General features: G+C 46.8%; 3 protein-coding genes across 4 annotated transcripts; all 3 read right to left on the bottom strand.

Annotated features, from left to right (window-relative positions):
- Positions 1–6458: 6458 nt before the first annotated feature.
- On the bottom strand, positions 6459–7980 carry LOC9663101 (E3 ubiquitin-protein ligase CHIP). 2 transcript variants are annotated; one of them, XM_024659654.1, is made up of 8 exons: positions 7813–7980; positions 7681–7775; positions 7565–7628; positions 7433–7504; positions 7231–7364; positions 6964–7174; positions 6792–6902; positions 6459–6743 (listed from the first exon to the last, which is right to left on the bottom strand). In XM_024659654.1, exons 1-8 carry the CDS (start codon positions 7921–7923, stop codon positions 6615–6617), a joined length of 927 nt encoding a protein of 308 aa, XP_024515422.1. In that variant the 5' UTR covers positions 7924–7980; the 3' UTR covers positions 6459–6614. The 2 variants fall into 2 exon arrangements, with proteins under 2 accessions (XP_024515422.1, XP_024515458.1); XM_024659690.1 differs by having other exon boundaries at positions 7681–7748.
- Positions 7981–8052: 72 nt separating this feature from the next.
- On the bottom strand, positions 8053–10355 carry LOC9633302 (serine carboxypeptidase-like). Its single transcript, XM_024659569.1, has 9 exons — positions 9953–10355; positions 9728–9899; positions 9518–9637; positions 9310–9453; positions 9100–9250; positions 8958–9046; positions 8641–8899; positions 8449–8582; positions 8053–8268 (listed from the first exon to the last, which is right to left on the bottom strand). The coding sequence occupies exons 1-9, from the start codon at positions 10264–10266 to the stop codon at positions 8122–8124; spliced, it is 1530 nt and encodes a 509-aa protein (XP_024515337.1). The 5' UTR covers positions 10267–10355; the 3' UTR covers positions 8053–8121.
- On the bottom strand, positions 10296–14463 carry LOC9663100 (E3 ubiquitin ligase PARAQUAT TOLERANCE 3). The gene is made up of 18 exons (XM_024659491.1): positions 14244–14463; positions 14135–14182; positions 13879–14081; positions 13718–13817; positions 13605–13659; positions 13411–13541; positions 13310–13356; positions 13201–13257; positions 12991–13147; positions 12794–12939; positions 12568–12732; positions 12218–12514; positions 11923–11961; positions 11825–11856; positions 11666–11768; positions 11422–11608; positions 11259–11366; positions 10296–11202 (listed from the first exon to the last, which is right to left on the bottom strand). The coding sequence occupies exons 1-18, from the start codon at positions 14246–14248 to the stop codon at positions 10380–10382; spliced, it is 2703 nt and encodes a 900-aa protein (XP_024515259.1). The 5' UTR covers positions 14249–14463; the 3' UTR covers positions 10296–10379.
- Between the last annotated feature and the right edge of the window lie 293 nt (positions 14464–14756).

The following is a 14756-nucleotide window of genomic DNA, read 5'->3' as shown; positions in this document are numbered from 1 at the left end:
ACATTTTTTTCTTCTCCACAAGACAAGCAACGATCATGCAGGGCACAGAAGCGAAGGATAGATCTGCCCTTCATAATCTAGATGAGTACCTCGGGCAGTGGTGTTCTTGCTGGAACATCCAATAACCAATGCAAAACCTTGTCATGTGTTGCCAATAAAAATTTGACTCTCAGAGAAGGATGGTGTCAACTTCTCTTAGATGAAAAAAATTATGGGGTGAGCGTGGATCGAACATGCGGCCTTCAGATTTTCAGTCTGACGGAGCTATCCCCACTTGATCAGTCTTAACCAGCAGCTGAGGTTTACCGTGCTAACGAAAACCTAAATGAGGAAATGGGAGCGATGGCACTGTACAAATATTGCCTTCCATTGGACTGGAGGTTTATTTTATCGTGTGCCATCCAAGTAGGAAGAAGTATCTAATTTTCAAACACCTCTTGTTTTGATGTCACTTGAGGAGGGAATGCTTCACAAAATTGGATCATTTAAATGAAATCTGCGGCTTTGGAGCCTAGTTCTACCATGGTACGTCTTCCACTGATGTCATAGAAATTTATTCTCTTAGCTGGAAATTCTTTGCCTTATAGTAATCACGAGGATTGAAAGAACAGAAAAAGTAGAACAAACGGGATTGCAAGTCAATGAACTTCTTTCTACGACTTAGAGGGGAGGTTACCTTTAGGACGTGCAAACAAATGATGAAAAGAGCACAGGTAGCAGAGAAGAGCAAGAACGAAATGGAAGATGACAGAGATCTTTCCAGCGGAATCGAGAAAAGTTGTATTGTCCAGAAGTATCTAGGAGGACTCTAATGTCTGCTGCCAAGGAGCTGGAAGCTATCAATGGTTTTCAGGTGGGAATTCAAGGTACATTTTTTGTAGATATATGAGGCAATGCTGACTTGTGTGCTAAATTATAGCTTGTTTACCAGCATGAGCGAGCAGCTTGGACGTGAACCAACAGTCAGAGAATGGGCCGAGGCATTGAAAATAGAACCTCAAGATCTTAGGAGCAAGCTCAAACATGGTCTCTTCAAATCTTGGGCTAGAAAGTCGACAATAAGTATTAAAATATTTTTATTCTCTGTTATGTTAGTTTATCGTCAATTATTTGGCTTTCTACTACAGATCAACGGTATACTTCATGATGTTGAAAAGTTCAACACTTCTCTCGAGGTGTCTGGTGTTAAACTTACGTGCTTTGGCAAGAGAGATCGGGAACAAAGTTTGCACTTACCAATCACGCTCCTAAAAATGCTGTGTGTGTGTGTGTGAGAGAGAGAGAGAGAGATGCTTTCAGTATACTAACTTAATCATGAGATTCAATCTGAGGGATAAATGGCAGGGTGTTTTTTTTGGCCGTCCGATCAACTTCGAAGTTTTGTAATATAGTGCTATCTTTTGGTCTCCAAATAGTTTCTGGACATCCAACCTCTTCTGAAATCTGTTTCAGTAGCATTGCAAATGCTATCACCATTGACTACCCTTGTCAAGTCAGAAAACAAGTTGAAGAAAACTTGAACGAAAAAGTTGGGGGACTTTAAACTTTGGAGCCATCGAAGTTTATCAAATTTACTCAAAACTTAAGCAAGCTCCCATGACTACCGTTATAGATCAACGTCGATGGCATCGAGCATCGCCCTAATGATGATCATAGGGATGCTCATCAATGGCCCTGGGAACTCACAGCTCACTCAAGGGCGACGTGAGAGCTCTGGCAACAGTGACTGCGATCATTGATGGGTGTGGATCGCTGGGGAGGCAATCTGGCCAGTGTTGACAGGATATCTCTCCACCAGCGGCTGGGACAAAGTTTTCTACACGCTGATGGTGGCGGCGCTGGTGGTAGGGCTGCTGCTGACGAGACTGGTGGTGGCAGAGATCCGGGAGAAAGTTAGCAGCTAGGAATGGACTCAAATTGGTAATAATGTTGCTGCTCTGCTGCAAAGCTGGAGGGTGATCGCCTTCCTCCAGTGTCAGTGATAAAATATTGGCAAGGTATGGCATTTTCTTTTGTTTTTCTAATATTTGAAGAGTTGGCGAGTCGTGGAATGGAGAAGTGACGAGATTCTAGAGAATATTCGAAAAGAGGATATTCTGGGAGTTGGCAGAAGGAAGTTAGGGAAGAGAGGAGAATGACAAGGGGAGCTTGGCGTGAGTCGGAGAGGTAGGACAATGGAGCACAGCGTAGAACTGATGTGGTGACGCGGTGTATTCGAGTGGCGACGTGCGGAACAAACAAGGTTATCTAGTGAGCAGCAAGTGAGTACAGTGTGCCCACATTGTGGGCAAGAGTGGATTAGGTTGCTAGCTGAAGTCTTGGCTGAATTGTTAGAGGAATAAAAGCTTTTATTCCTATGCAGCTTTTGGAGTATGAGTTTAGGGTTCTAGTTGGACTTATAGTTGTCATGTTTGGTGCATTAGCAATGGATGGGAAAAGAATAGTAATAGCAAGCAAGAGAAAACATGGGGCACAAATAACGCCACCAAGTTTGCTGGTGAGCTAGGGCTGAAACTTCCACCTCCAGCCAAGGCTCTACGGACACCACCAGCACTCTACTTTTCACTTTAGTGTTTAATTGGTAAATGATGTTTATTTAAAAAATTTATAAGGCTTTAAAAATCAATTTACTCATGGAGACTTAAAGATTATGAAATGCTTGCTGGGGATTATTTTTTCTATGTTTCTTTCTCTATGCTAGAACCATTTAAGATCCGCACGCAGCTAGGGTGGTGCTTGGATCGGTGTCAAAGGGAGGGGTGAGCTAGACTTGGTAGAAGAGCTCATCTGGGCGATGGCAGTGGAAGAGTGGGATGAAAGGATTTGGCACTCACTGCTAGAGTCAGAGCTACAATAAAGAGAATGCCCCAAATCTGAACTTGAATGGGCACTAGACCACTAGCGTGATCTATTGTGTAGCAGCTTCTTAGAAAACTTCAATTTGGAAATCTTTGAAAAGTTAGAGACTAAATTAAGCATGAGTAGTGGTGAGCATGCACAAGCAAATGGGCAGATTGAAGGAAGATATGTTGATCTATTTTATAGAAAACTTGACTTGTATGGGAAAGATACTTACCTTTACTTTAATTTCCTCAAAATAAAGTTTAATAATCTGCTATTAGCATATCTCATATCATGGTGCTATGAACCAAAGTTTCCTGTAGGTTTGAGTTTAAGTTCCATTCAAATGTCTCTTGCCTATGATTTCCTTGAGGATATGCAAGAGAAATTTGATAACAACAATACTCATTAGCCAACTTCTTGTCTTGTTCTTGAGGTTGCCTATGTTCAACTTTGCCAACTTGATGGAGGTGATAAGATTTTCTTTAAGTTGTCAAGTCTTTGAAAAAAGGTGGTAGTGCTAAGTTGTCTTCAGGGGACTTCAAAGATCTTGTTTACACTTAATTAAACTTGCTCACTATTTTGAAAATTCATCCACTGTTCCATGTGATCAAGTTTAAAATATGTTTACACTCTAGTGATGTCATGGATCAGTCCTATCATTTAAATCTTAGAAATTGATGTTAGGAATGTTGGTTTAGCTGATGTTTTTACTCAAAGGATGGTGAAAATATGCTACAAGACAATTCAGATGTTAATTCAGTGGAATAACTATTTTATGGGAAATTAAGGATGAAAGTATTTTTAAGTTTTGGTTATAATTTGGATGATATTTTTTAGGAAGGGGAAAATTGAGTTTTATACCCATACTACTACATGATTTAAGCCATTGTTATATTCTCATTCTCTTGTTTCTATGATTGTATTGTCATGTGGAAAAACTGTATTGTTTTCTTATTTATCTTCTTATTTGTTTTCTTGTTTATCTTCTTAAATGTTCCAAACGCCATCACCACACGATATTGCTGGGTTTTGTAGGCCTGGGATGGTCGAGGATGCTATCAAGCTAGTGCTCAAGTGAATATGACGAGCTAAATGAAAAAAAAGACCTCAGCAAACAACCGCTTTTGCTCCGTGATCACGGCCAGCCATTAACCTCCAGTGCCATGGCAAAGCTTTCCACTGCTGTGAAGGAGCAGTGGCAGCTGCTGTACCTGTGCTCCATCTCAGCAGCGCCCTTACACCCTCTCCTCTAGATCTAAGAAACTTGAAATGCGCTGAGCTGAGAAGCCCCTATAAATCGAAGGATAAGTACCAATCAAAACAACGTCTCTAAAATGTTCGTTATGAAGATTCGAGCTGGTCTTCACGAGTTAACTGCCCAAGGTTCTATGACTCGGTGGTTGGAGAAACCTTCCATTCCATCACGGTTCTAAATGTGTACTCGAGGCCAAGGGTGATCCAAGGGAGCTAGATTTCATCCAGCGAAACAAAATCTCCAACGCTACAACATTCGTGAGCTCCATTGCCCAAATTATTGTTCTTGAGCTCCATTGTTGCGGTTCTACAAATGCTCCATCACGCTCTTGTCTATCCTGGGCAGGAAAGAAAAACAAAAAAAAAAACAAAAAAACCAGAGTCGGGATTGGGAAGAATGGGTGGAGAAAGGAAATCCCTACAAGAAACTTCCTCTAAGCGCTTCGCAAAGAGCTGAACTGCTCCAAATAACACCAAGGCGCAACGCGATTCGAGCAGCACGAAAGCTCAAGCAAGTTCAAAGAAAAGGAAAAAGAAGTGAAATCACGGAGTGCAGCACATTTTTTGCACAGACACCGAACTTGGCGCAGGATTCCAGGACGGGATACTCGTAGAAAATAGGAAATGACTTTCGTGCCGATTAATCCCAGTCGTTAGATCACGCCCTTCGTTTAGGGTTTTCCGGCTATGGCGGCGCAGGCCACGGTCCCCAAGGTTCCGATGGCCGACAGATGCAGGAAGAGGTATTGCCCTACCAACGGAGATCACTCGGCAGCCACGCTTCCCAAGGGCACCTTCGGGCCCATGGATGAACGTGGGAACCGTTTATACTGGTGCGTGAGAGGCGAGGAATGGCCCCCTGACAGGAGCAGCGGCTTCTCGCAGGAGGAAGTCGACGAAGTGACGGCGCTGCGCGAGATTTATGATGGGCCAGGCTTCAAGTTCTCCTTCTTGGTGAGCCCAGCAACCTGCGATTGCCAGGTTATTTTCCTTCTCCGTGGCTTCTATTCGGCGCTCATGCGGGGCTACAAGCACGACCAGCCAAAGCTAACGTATGAATATCGGGTGCAGCATGGCTACAAGTAGAGGGTTTGGAGCTTTCTGCTTTGCATGCCACTATTGAGGGATGAGCCATGATCTGAACAGGTGTTTTGTAATCTCGAAGAGGAAAATTGCCACCTTTAAATTCCGTAGGCTTTCCTAGAGCATGGATCTCACTTCGCTAAAAAGAAACTTTTAAACACTTTTTGACTGGCTTTTCCAACAAAAGTCACAATGTTTCACTTGTTGTGCACACCAAGCTCATTGACCACTGAGAATCTCTAACAGTTGGGTGAGCTCTGGAGCTCGGGTGCCTGGGTGGCAGAAAAACTTCCACTAATAACTTTTCATTTGTTAATCTGTTTCATTCTTAATGTCCATGTGTGAACGACTTTACATAATAACAATTTTGTTAAAGCTTACTTCAACTAAGTGAAGAGCACCAACGTTTTCCCTCATCAAAATCCCTGCTAGTTCCATATGCAAGACCAACCTGCTTAAATTCAATTGACAAGGGAATTTTGTAAGCAAGAATCCAGCCAAGAAAATCAGAAAACCTGCAAGAGATCTGGAAATGTGGAGATCTTCCGGGCTCAATGGATGATCAATGGATTCGATGAAACTATAAGGACAGTTTTTAAGGCCCCAATCGCAGCATACAAAGCGAAGATAATCTCGCTTGAATAAGTGCCTACACAAAACCACCATCGATCGAAATTAGTGAGAGAAAAACCTCATGTTTGGGAAACCGTTGGGTGAAACTACTCTTCCAATTTCATGCACATGTTGATTTCACGTTCATGGAGAGTCCGGAGCCTCAGAGATGATCTTATTGCCACACATGATGTGCAGAAGCCCTTCACAGAGCTTCAGAGTACCATGTTCCGCTTTAAGATCCTGACCATTCCACCGGTAGGAAACAACATAGGTTCCCTCAGCCACTCTGCTCATGTCATTACTCGTGAGGATTCTGTTGGCCCTCCTCTGTGAACTTGGGAGCTCTCAAGTGGCAACCTTGCCGCTGAGAGAGCCAATGCTCTTGTTGCTGAGAGAACGGAAATTCACTTTCGGGGACGTTTGGAAGGACAAGCTTGTTCAGACTCGACGAGTCCGGGGATGACACTGAGAATGTTAACCGCCTTCGTCCACAGCATGCCGTGGAGCAAGGAGTTCCAAACTTCATTATGCAAACCATCCCTCGTATCCCAAAGGTGAAAAACTTGCAAACAAAGTTTTCCTGCGCGCTACGAGAACCAGCTAGCCATCGAGAACTTGATGAATCTCTTAGGCCTATACTTGATAGCCATCGACTCTATGCGTTTGGCATACTGGATCCGATTGTCATCGTTTTTGTTGCCATTTTTCTGGGTTCTTAAATCCTCGTCCCCAAGCGCGCCATAACAGTGAAACACAGCCTTGGACGCGCAGTGGATGTGTTGCTATAAACCCTAAACCCCACTATTAAACAATGGAGTTTAATAGTAAGGCTTGTAAGCCCAGCCATGATCTAACATATACGCTTGCACTGCTTCCTTGAGCGCCAGGTTTGAGACTATTTGCTCCGGCTCCAAGGGAGCTCTTGTCCATGGATCGAATTTGCCAACCTGTGAAGAACTTTTTCAGAGAAAGAAAAGAGAGGAGTTTCTTCTCACCTTTCTCAGGTGCTCCAAGAGGACGGCTCTTTCGTAGCTCACTCCACTGGGCGTGATCACGGGATCTCTAAACACGTCCATGGTGATCTTGCAGCATAGGTGCTCTGGAATCTAAAAGTGAAAAAGAGAAAACGCGTGTTGGATTGATCTTAGAAAACGAAAATGTATGTACCTCGGATGGGATATCTGATTCTGCAGCTTTGTTGAAAATATCAGCGATGGTGCGAAGCTTTTCTTGATAGATTTCACGCAATCTAGAGATGGCCTTCCATTCGCTCTCGTCACTCTCAACAATGTCGTCGTCTTCCATTGGAGTCTCGGCCGCTGCTCTCGCGGCTACCGCCTCATCGTACTCGCGTTTGGCTGCGACTTCACACATTTCTCTGATAAATGGATCCATCTGACTCGTAAACCGGCCACGAATCACACCGCACAGTACCTTATCTCCTTTTGCTTTGCCCGCCTTGCGGCGGTCGCGACTTCCCATTGCGTGTACCTCGCCTTTGAAAGCTCCTGCCAGATCTGCTCGACCATGTAAGCCGCGGGATTGGCACCTCCCCCCAAGTCAAGAGCCTGCGAGAGAGAAACGAAAAGAAGAAAATCTTCAAAAGAAGTGGAAAAGGATGTTCTTTGCGTTCTACCTTCTCGAGTTGCTTGATAGCTTCGGCATAGTGTTGGCTATTCAGCAAGGCCAGTCCCAGCATGTAATGAGCCTGGAATCCCACAACACAGTAGATTTGAAGCTTTCTAGAACGCTAAAGCTACTCACCAACCTTGACCGAAGCCTTGTCAAGCTCCAATGCTTTCGAGCAATCAGCCTCTACTCTCTCCCAGTCACTGCCAAAACAATCGCTTCCTCACTAGAAACAAAGAGAAGAAAAAACTCTACCCCTTTCTCTGATAGCACAGCGCGCGATTGGTCCAGTAGACTGGAACGTCCGGGCACAGCGTAATCGCCTGGAACACACGCGAAATACCGATCCACTGGAGCGATTTCCCGATCAAGAGCAGCGCAGCGTACCTCGGTGTAGGCATCGATCGCAGCTGAGAGGCGCTCCTTCTTGAAGTAGAGATTTCCCTGCTCCTTGAGTAACTCAGCTTGCTTGGCAGCGCTCACGATCTTGGCAGACATGAGGCGCCACTGGTAAATCTCGCGAATCCCTGGGCAGCGCTCGTGAACCCCTGGAGCATTGATCGATTCGCGCCTCTCCTCTTCCAACACGCTGCGTTTCCCCAAACCCTACACTAGACTCAAGGAATCGAACTCCAAACGCCTCCTTTGATTAAAACAGGGGACTCTGTTCTTCACGCCAGGTTCGCTACGTTCTTCTCAAAAGGTCTCTACCAAGAAAGCCTCCTCGTCTATGGCCATCTCTTCTTTTCCCCTAGCAAGCGAATCTCCTTTCATCCATCGCGAGATCATTTCCAGCGAGTTCTTTGGTTGATCCATCGGCACCATATGCCCCGCGTCATGGACCTGAGGAAAAGTTCTTCAGAACTTGCCAAGTCAAAGAAAACTCACTCTAGAACACTCTAGAACTATTGAACTAGAGTTCTATCATCTAAAGAACTAGAACTATAGAACTAGAGTTCTATCATCTAAAGAACTACTAAGCAAAAGAACTAGAAAACGAACCAGATGTTTGTAGAAACATACCTTGAGGAAGGTCAAGGGACCATAGCCAGAGACCGAGCCTGCCGTCTCGCCATCCACGCTAAAATCCTCCCACGATGCCTCCGCGTAAGATTGCTGGCCGGACCAATCCATGGCAGTGACCCAGCGAGAGTTTCCTGCATTTTAGAAACGAACTTATCGACGAGGCTGTTCATGAGTGAAATGGTAGCTTACCGAGCCAGTTGCAAATGAGATCGTATTCGCCTGCGTACACGAGCAGCTTGATGCCATCTTCCAGAAGAGCTGGGATTCCCACTTCCAGGTTTCGCATCCAGTCGACGAGCATAGCTTCGTAGACCACGGGGTTGCATGAGACGAAGGTGCGGTTCCTCACACCCAAGGCGACTCGGGTGGAATCTTGGTTGAGGAACTCCTCCATGGCCGAGAAGTCGTAGCAAAGTTGGCCCACGCATGGCTTCCTTATGTCGTAGTACTGCGAAGGGAAACGTTAAAACCATAGATGACATTTCCAGAACCGAACAGATGCTTACGTTTATGTTACCAGCTATAGATAAGATGGACTGAAAAATCGTCTGGCAGATAAGCAAAGCTGCAAGGCAAGTCACAGTCCCCTTCTCTCCTGCAAAACGCACATTATAAGCCATCGTTTCATTCCCAGAGTGACAAACTCACCGCAGAGCTTGACAGCCACGCTACAAACCGGATAAATCTTGCTGATCTTCTTGTATTGGTCCTCATTGATGAGTTTCATCTCCAACGCGTAGTCACCATAAGCCTCGTACTGGATCTCCGGCTGTGTAAGCCCATTCCCGATTGCCACGCCCTGCAACAATTAAAAGTACCCGATCCACGATAACGTACTAAATGTTCCACACGACCGACCTTGAGGTTGATGGTGATGCCATCTTTCTTCTTGTTGTGATCGTGGATGTTAGTTGCAACAGCGGGGATATAATGGCCAGCGTAAGATTCTCCGGTGACATAGAAATCCCGGTCAGCATACTCGGGATGCTTCTTGAAGAATGCCTGTTCATGACAGAGAAGGAAACATAAATAGTAGACGAAGAGAAAAAAAAAGTGGTGAAAGTACCTCGAGAAAATCATACATATCCTTGCTCACGCCTTTCTCATCGTGCCTGATATCTCGAACGTCACTGCTATAGCTAAATCCCGTTCCAATTGGTTGATCGACAAAGATGATGTTGGAAACCTGGCAAAAAAGCAGCATGAGATCGCCGAAAAGAAACCACATTCTCTACCGAAACGAGACAGAAACCCAGTTCTCTATCAAGTAGCTCACCTTGTCCCAGCCATACTTGTTCCAGTAGAGAGATAGATTCTTGGCGATGTGAAACGGCCCATTCTCATAAAAGAGAGCGACCTCGCTGCCACAGCCCGGGCCGCCGGTCATCCAAAGGACAAGAGGGTCCTTCGATCGATTCCGTCGCGACTCAAAGAAGAAGTAGAACATCCTGCCATGCGTATTCTCTCATCGCGCGCAAGAGATGGAAAGAAATCGCTTTACCTCGCGGAGTGCGTGCCCTCCAGCTTGAAATATCCCGCATGGTGTCCAAGATCCTCCACCGTGACCTCGGACTCGGAATCGCCCTTGATTCCCAGCTCAACCCGGCGCTCCACAAGACGTTCCACCGACATTTCCAGCTCCGGAGAAGAATCCTCCGCGGAATCGTCGACATGCGGCAGCAAATTCATAGCCCGGATCATCTGCTCGGCCTGGTGCCGAGGCCGCGCCGTCGAAATCTCGCGGAGAAACGCATCCTCGAGCGATGAAATCCCGGCGATCGCCGACAAGACAAGCAAGAACGTCGCAAGCGCCATAGCTCCCACTCAAAGTGATTAGGGCGAAATGGAATACATTTCTTTCAAATTAAATGGGACCTAGTTAAATAGAGAACTTTTGTTCTTCGCTCTTCCGGAACTTGGAAAAGAGCTTATCGCCGATGGTGGTGTCGTCCACTACTGCTGGTATGCCTGTATCGATCCTCCTCGTAGTGATCTGGTCGCCACCGAGCGAGATCGTCGCTAGCTTCCGAGTGGTGATGCCTGCTACTGCGAGAGCTCTCCGATTGACGAGAGTGGTGATCCTCCGAGTGATGATCTCGCGAAGGTAGATAGCTCCTGCTGCTTCGATCTTCCCGGGGCTTCTTGTCATCGTAAGAGCTCCGGGTCTTCTCCTCCTCGATCTCCCGCGATCTGTTCCTTCGTTTCCTGCTCTCCTCCTTTCTCTTCTCGTCCGTGCTCGTGATCTCGGCCTCCCTCTCGCTGTAGTGCTTGCTCCTCGAGCTCTCGGACGTCTTCTCGGACGGTGGTTTAGACGTCTTCTCGTGCTGCTTGTTCCTGGCGCTCTCGGATGATCTGCTAGTGTGTGGCTGGTCGCTTCTCTTGCTGTCTTTCTCCTGGGATCGTCGACTTGACGCTGGTGGTGGTGCCTCTTCCGGTTTAGAGCTGAATTTGCTGCGCCGCTCTTCCTTGTGACGCTGCTCGTCTGCATAGCGCCGGGCACTTTCGTAGTCCCGCTCCTTGTTGTACTGCTTGGCCGAGGTTCTCTCCCTGTCAGACCTCTCTCTGTCAGAGTAGTTCCTCGTGGAATCGTAGTCGGCCTCGGGCTTTTTGTGATGCCTCTCCACACTGCCATTCCTGCGGTCTCGGCTTTCGGAAGGACGGCCGTGTCTCGAGTCTTTTGGAGGTGACCTTCCACGTCTCGAGTCTTGTGGAGGTGATCTTCCACGAGTGCTGCTTTGGGACCAGTCACCTCTGCGAGCACCACAACCGTGTTTCTAAAACCCGACACAGTAAATACATATACATACCTGTGGTCATTTCTAGATCGTCGGTTGTGTTCTTCTTCCTTGAGTTTCATAAAGTCCTCCCTGCTCAGCGGCATGTCGCCACCCATCATACCGGGATGATCACCGAACCTGTTCAACAAATTAGACGTTAGATTCTTTCTATTCCAGAAAGAAAGGAACGTACCAATGCATGGGAGGAATACTTGCGTACGGAGGTGGCACGCAAGGAGGGATCTGATACGCTCCAGGTGGTGGCACAGGTCCAAGGCCAGGGCCATACATTCCATCGGCGTAGCCTGGGAGAAACGGTGGTACAGGCGGTCCAGGCCAAAACATATCCGGACCGTATGGCCCCATTGGAAAAGCTCCACCTGATAGACTACAAGCGTTAAGACAAGATCGTCACGGAAAGAGATAGTCAGACTCGCCTGGCGGAAACATGCCAGGATGTGGTGGATATGCTCCAGCATTTTCAACGCAGTCTTTCGCAAGATGGCCAGCCTCGCCACACTGATAACAAAAACGCTCGCCCTGCCATATATGAAACGTAAGTACGAAACCCAAAGATCAGCAAGTGGCTAAACTACCTTGCCACTAGCGTCCACACCGCCTCCATCCACTATAGCAAAATACTAAAGTGAGCAAACATTCCAACAACAAAAGCAAAATGAAGAGAAGCACTTACCCGAATTCATACCACGAGCCCGCTTCTTCTTTTTCTTGCCTGAGATAGCCAAACAACAAAAATGTTAGTCGCAACCATTCAATAGTTCTTGTTCACCTGAGTAGGCAGCCAAACCAGGAACCGACTTAGAACATAAACCTGTTGCGGTCGACTTCGAAAAACTCGAGAAGTCACGCGACAGCTCAAATCTACCTATCTAAAATGTAGGAAACAGAAGCAAAGGGAACGAGAACGAGAACCGGAGGCTCCAAGAAGTGCAGCTGAGGATTAACTTCCCAAAGTTTGAAAGACACACCTTTGCTAACCTCAGACTCCAGAGCTATCTCATCTGCGCCCTTATGAACAAAGGGCTCAGAAGTTTTTCCCCCATCTCCAAGGTCTCTAAGTGCCTCGTTGCCTTCCGGGTTGAGACTTCCAGAGGCATCCTTCGGTATTACAGGATGTGAATTTGCATCCGTCTTGTTAGCCACACTACTCTCTGCATTGACTACACCTGACGAGGCTTCCCTTGCTTTACCGGCCTCAACGTTATCATCAGCAGAGTGCTTCGACTCTGACAGAGAAATGACGTGTTGCGCGGTAGAGTCCCCATCTGCATAGCATGATCCAACAATAAGAAGCCTTTTCTAAAGTATAAACGCTTACCAGGTATTGCTACACCTTGATCCCCGGTAGTCGAAAGCGTTTGCGACTGCATAAATTTGTCAATAGCCTGCCGTAAAGCAATGTTTGGCAGCAAGTCATCATTTTTGAATCTCGCTGAACCACACTGAGGGCATTGTCCCTTCAACATGAGGTTCTGTCTTATACCTGAAGAAACGCACAGAAACAGTTGGCACCATCAAACAAGGAAATTTTGGATGGGGCTTACACTTATCGCAAAAACTGTATTGGCAACAAGGAATCATCACAGCGTCTTTAAATGTCGAGCGACAAAGTGGACATCGAAGTTCCGAAGGTGCCTCTGTCGTTGGCTTTACGGAGAGTAAAGCATTCGCCTCTTTCGCAAACAAATTTCTGTAGCAAAGTGTCAGCACGAGAAATAGTCATTCCAAATAAATCACGTACTCGTCCGGTTGCATCATCGCCACTGAACCGTCGGGTAGCACATATGAACCTTCTTGGTCGAGTCTCAAGCGTGTCCTTGGAATACCAACTGGGAGCCTCACTTTCTTGATGTCGTAATTCGGATCACCATTTGTTGGACACTGTTGTATAAAATGGCCTGAATACAATCAACTAAGAAACTCCGAATGAGCGTAACGAACAACTTCTTACCTGGCTGACCACAACGATGACAAACATATCCAGCAGGAGGACCTCCTGAGCCACGACCTGAAACAACCAATGTGAGTAAACTAAGCGCAAATTAGCAAGCACAGGCTACCTCTGCCTTTTCCTCCTCCACGGGGAACAAAAGACGGATTTTCAAACCTGAACAAAATCACTACATCAAATAAAACAGAAAAGCGACCGAGAAAAGATCACCTTTGCCACTCCAAAGTTGACTTCGAAACCATTTCCACTATTTTGGCATCCTCCTCCGCCTTGGCAGCAGGCACAGGCGCTGGAGTTGCAAAGAGATCCATCCCAAAGTCGTCCGGTTCGACATCGGATTTCTGACAGAAAAAAAGGATCATCCAGATTACTGAAAAGGACTCAGAAGCCAGTCTGAAACTTACAACAGGTGGACGAGCTACAGGAGCAGTAGCACTTGAATTGGGAGGCACTTTGGGCCTGCATCGAATAATTAGCGGCGCACTAGAAGAATGAAGAAAAGAAAAAGTCCACTCACGGGTCAAAAGCTTGTAAAACTTGTTTAGATCTAACAGCGGGAACACGCTTGATGATGACACTCGTGTTCCTTGGAACAAGAGAGTTCTCATCTCGATATTCTACAAAAGACACATTCTCGTCAGTACGAGAGAAGACCAAAGAATGGATTGAATCGCAAACCTTCTCCAGTCTGGGAATCTGTAATGACAAGGTCGAAATCTATGGTTCTGTTGCTCGCGAGATTCTTGTGCTCCACAATCCGCTGCTTGAGATTTCGCACCGAGATGTGTAGGTCATCGAGGCTGATCGAATCGTATGCCACAGCGCTCCGGAACTTGAAGTGGACGGCCATAGCTGGATTAGCGCGGCGCCCTCGTCCTCGCCTGGCACAAGCGCATTGGCATCGAATCGAAATCACGAGCCGGGAAATCCATACCTAGTCGCAGCTCCCACGCTCAATCGCAAACCCTCCAAAAGCCATGCCCTAGTGCCAAAAGCAAAGGATTCGAACCCCAGATCTTTATATGGAAGCGCATTTCCAAGACCTCATCCAGTCGTGCGTCACTCCCTCCCAAGCGCGCCACGTCCATCGTCTCCTCCAGCGCAATGCCAATGCCCTAGAATCCAGATCCTACACTCTCCTCGCCAATCGTGTCCTCCAGAATTACGCCAAGATGGCGAGCCCGATCGACGCGAGGAGGGAGATTTTCGACTCGATCGATCCCAAGAACATCTTCTCCTGGAACATCATGCTCGCGGCATTCGCGCGCGACGATAATCTCCGCGACGCGCGCGCCCTCTTCGACGAGATGCCCCAGCACGACCTCGTATCGTACAACTCGCTGCTTCACCTGTACGGCAGGAACGGCCAGCTGGATGAAGCGTCCAGATTGTTCCACGCGATCCAACGGCCAGATCTGGTTTCCTGGAACTCCATGCTTCTGGCATTTGCCCAAACAGGGCATCTTGAAAGTTTAAGATTCTTCTTTTACGCTATGCCCGCGTGGAGCATAGTAACATTTACAACAATTTTTTTAGCAGTATCACAACAAGAGTAC

Source organism: Selaginella moellendorffii, unplaced genomic scaffold (genome assembly GCF_000143415.4).
Source record: "Selaginella moellendorffii unplaced genomic scaffold, v1.0 SELMOscaffold_0, whole genome shotgun sequence".
Lineage (NCBI taxonomy): Eukaryota > Viridiplantae > Streptophyta > Lycopodiopsida > Selaginellales > Selaginellaceae > Selaginella > Selaginella moellendorffii.
The sequence above is the reverse complement of the archived record's forward strand: the minus strand, read 5'-3'. Positions and strand labels throughout refer to the sequence as shown.

What these genes read in the sequence shown, in the direction of transcription:
- LOC9663101 (XM_024659654.1), bottom strand. Translation starts at nt 7,923, where the DNA reads ATGTCTGCCAAGATCGTGAGCGCTGCCAAGCAAGCTGAGTTACTCAAG. An exon ending in CTGTGCTATCAGAGAAAGGG is followed by an intron (nt 7,629 to 7,680) that starts GTAGAGTTTTTT and finishes TTGTTTTGGCAG; the next exon opens with TGACTGGGAGAGAGTAGAGG. An exon ending in TTGACAAGGCTTCGGTCAAG is followed by an intron (nt 7,505 to 7,564) that starts GTTGGTGAGTAG and finishes GTGGGATTCCAG; the next exon opens with GCTCATTACATGCTGGGACT.
- LOC9633302 (XM_024659569.1), bottom strand. Translation starts at nt 10,266, where the DNA reads ATGGCGCTTGCGACGTTCTTGCTTGTCTTGTCGGCGATCGCCGGGATT. An exon ending in CGTGGCTGTCAAGCTCTGCG is followed by an intron (nt 9,047 to 9,099) that starts GTGAGTTTGTCA and finishes TGCGTTTTGCAG; the next exon opens with GAGAGAAGGGGACTGTGACT. An exon ending in GTCCCTTGACCTTCCTCAAG is followed by an intron (nt 8,269 to 8,448) that starts GTATGTTTCTAC and finishes ACTTTTCCTCAG; the next exon opens with GTCCATGACGCGGGGCATAT.
- LOC9663100 (XM_024659491.1), bottom strand. An exon ending in TGGAGGAGGAAAAGGCAGAG is followed by an intron (nt 13,258 to 13,309) that starts GTAGCCTGTGCT and finishes TGGTTGTTTCAG; the next exon opens with GTCGTGGCTCAGGAGGTCCT. An exon ending in ATACAGTTTTTGCGATAAGT is followed by an intron (nt 12,733 to 12,793) that starts GTAAGCCCCATC and finishes GCGTTTCTTCAG; the next exon opens with GTATAAGACAGAACCTCATG.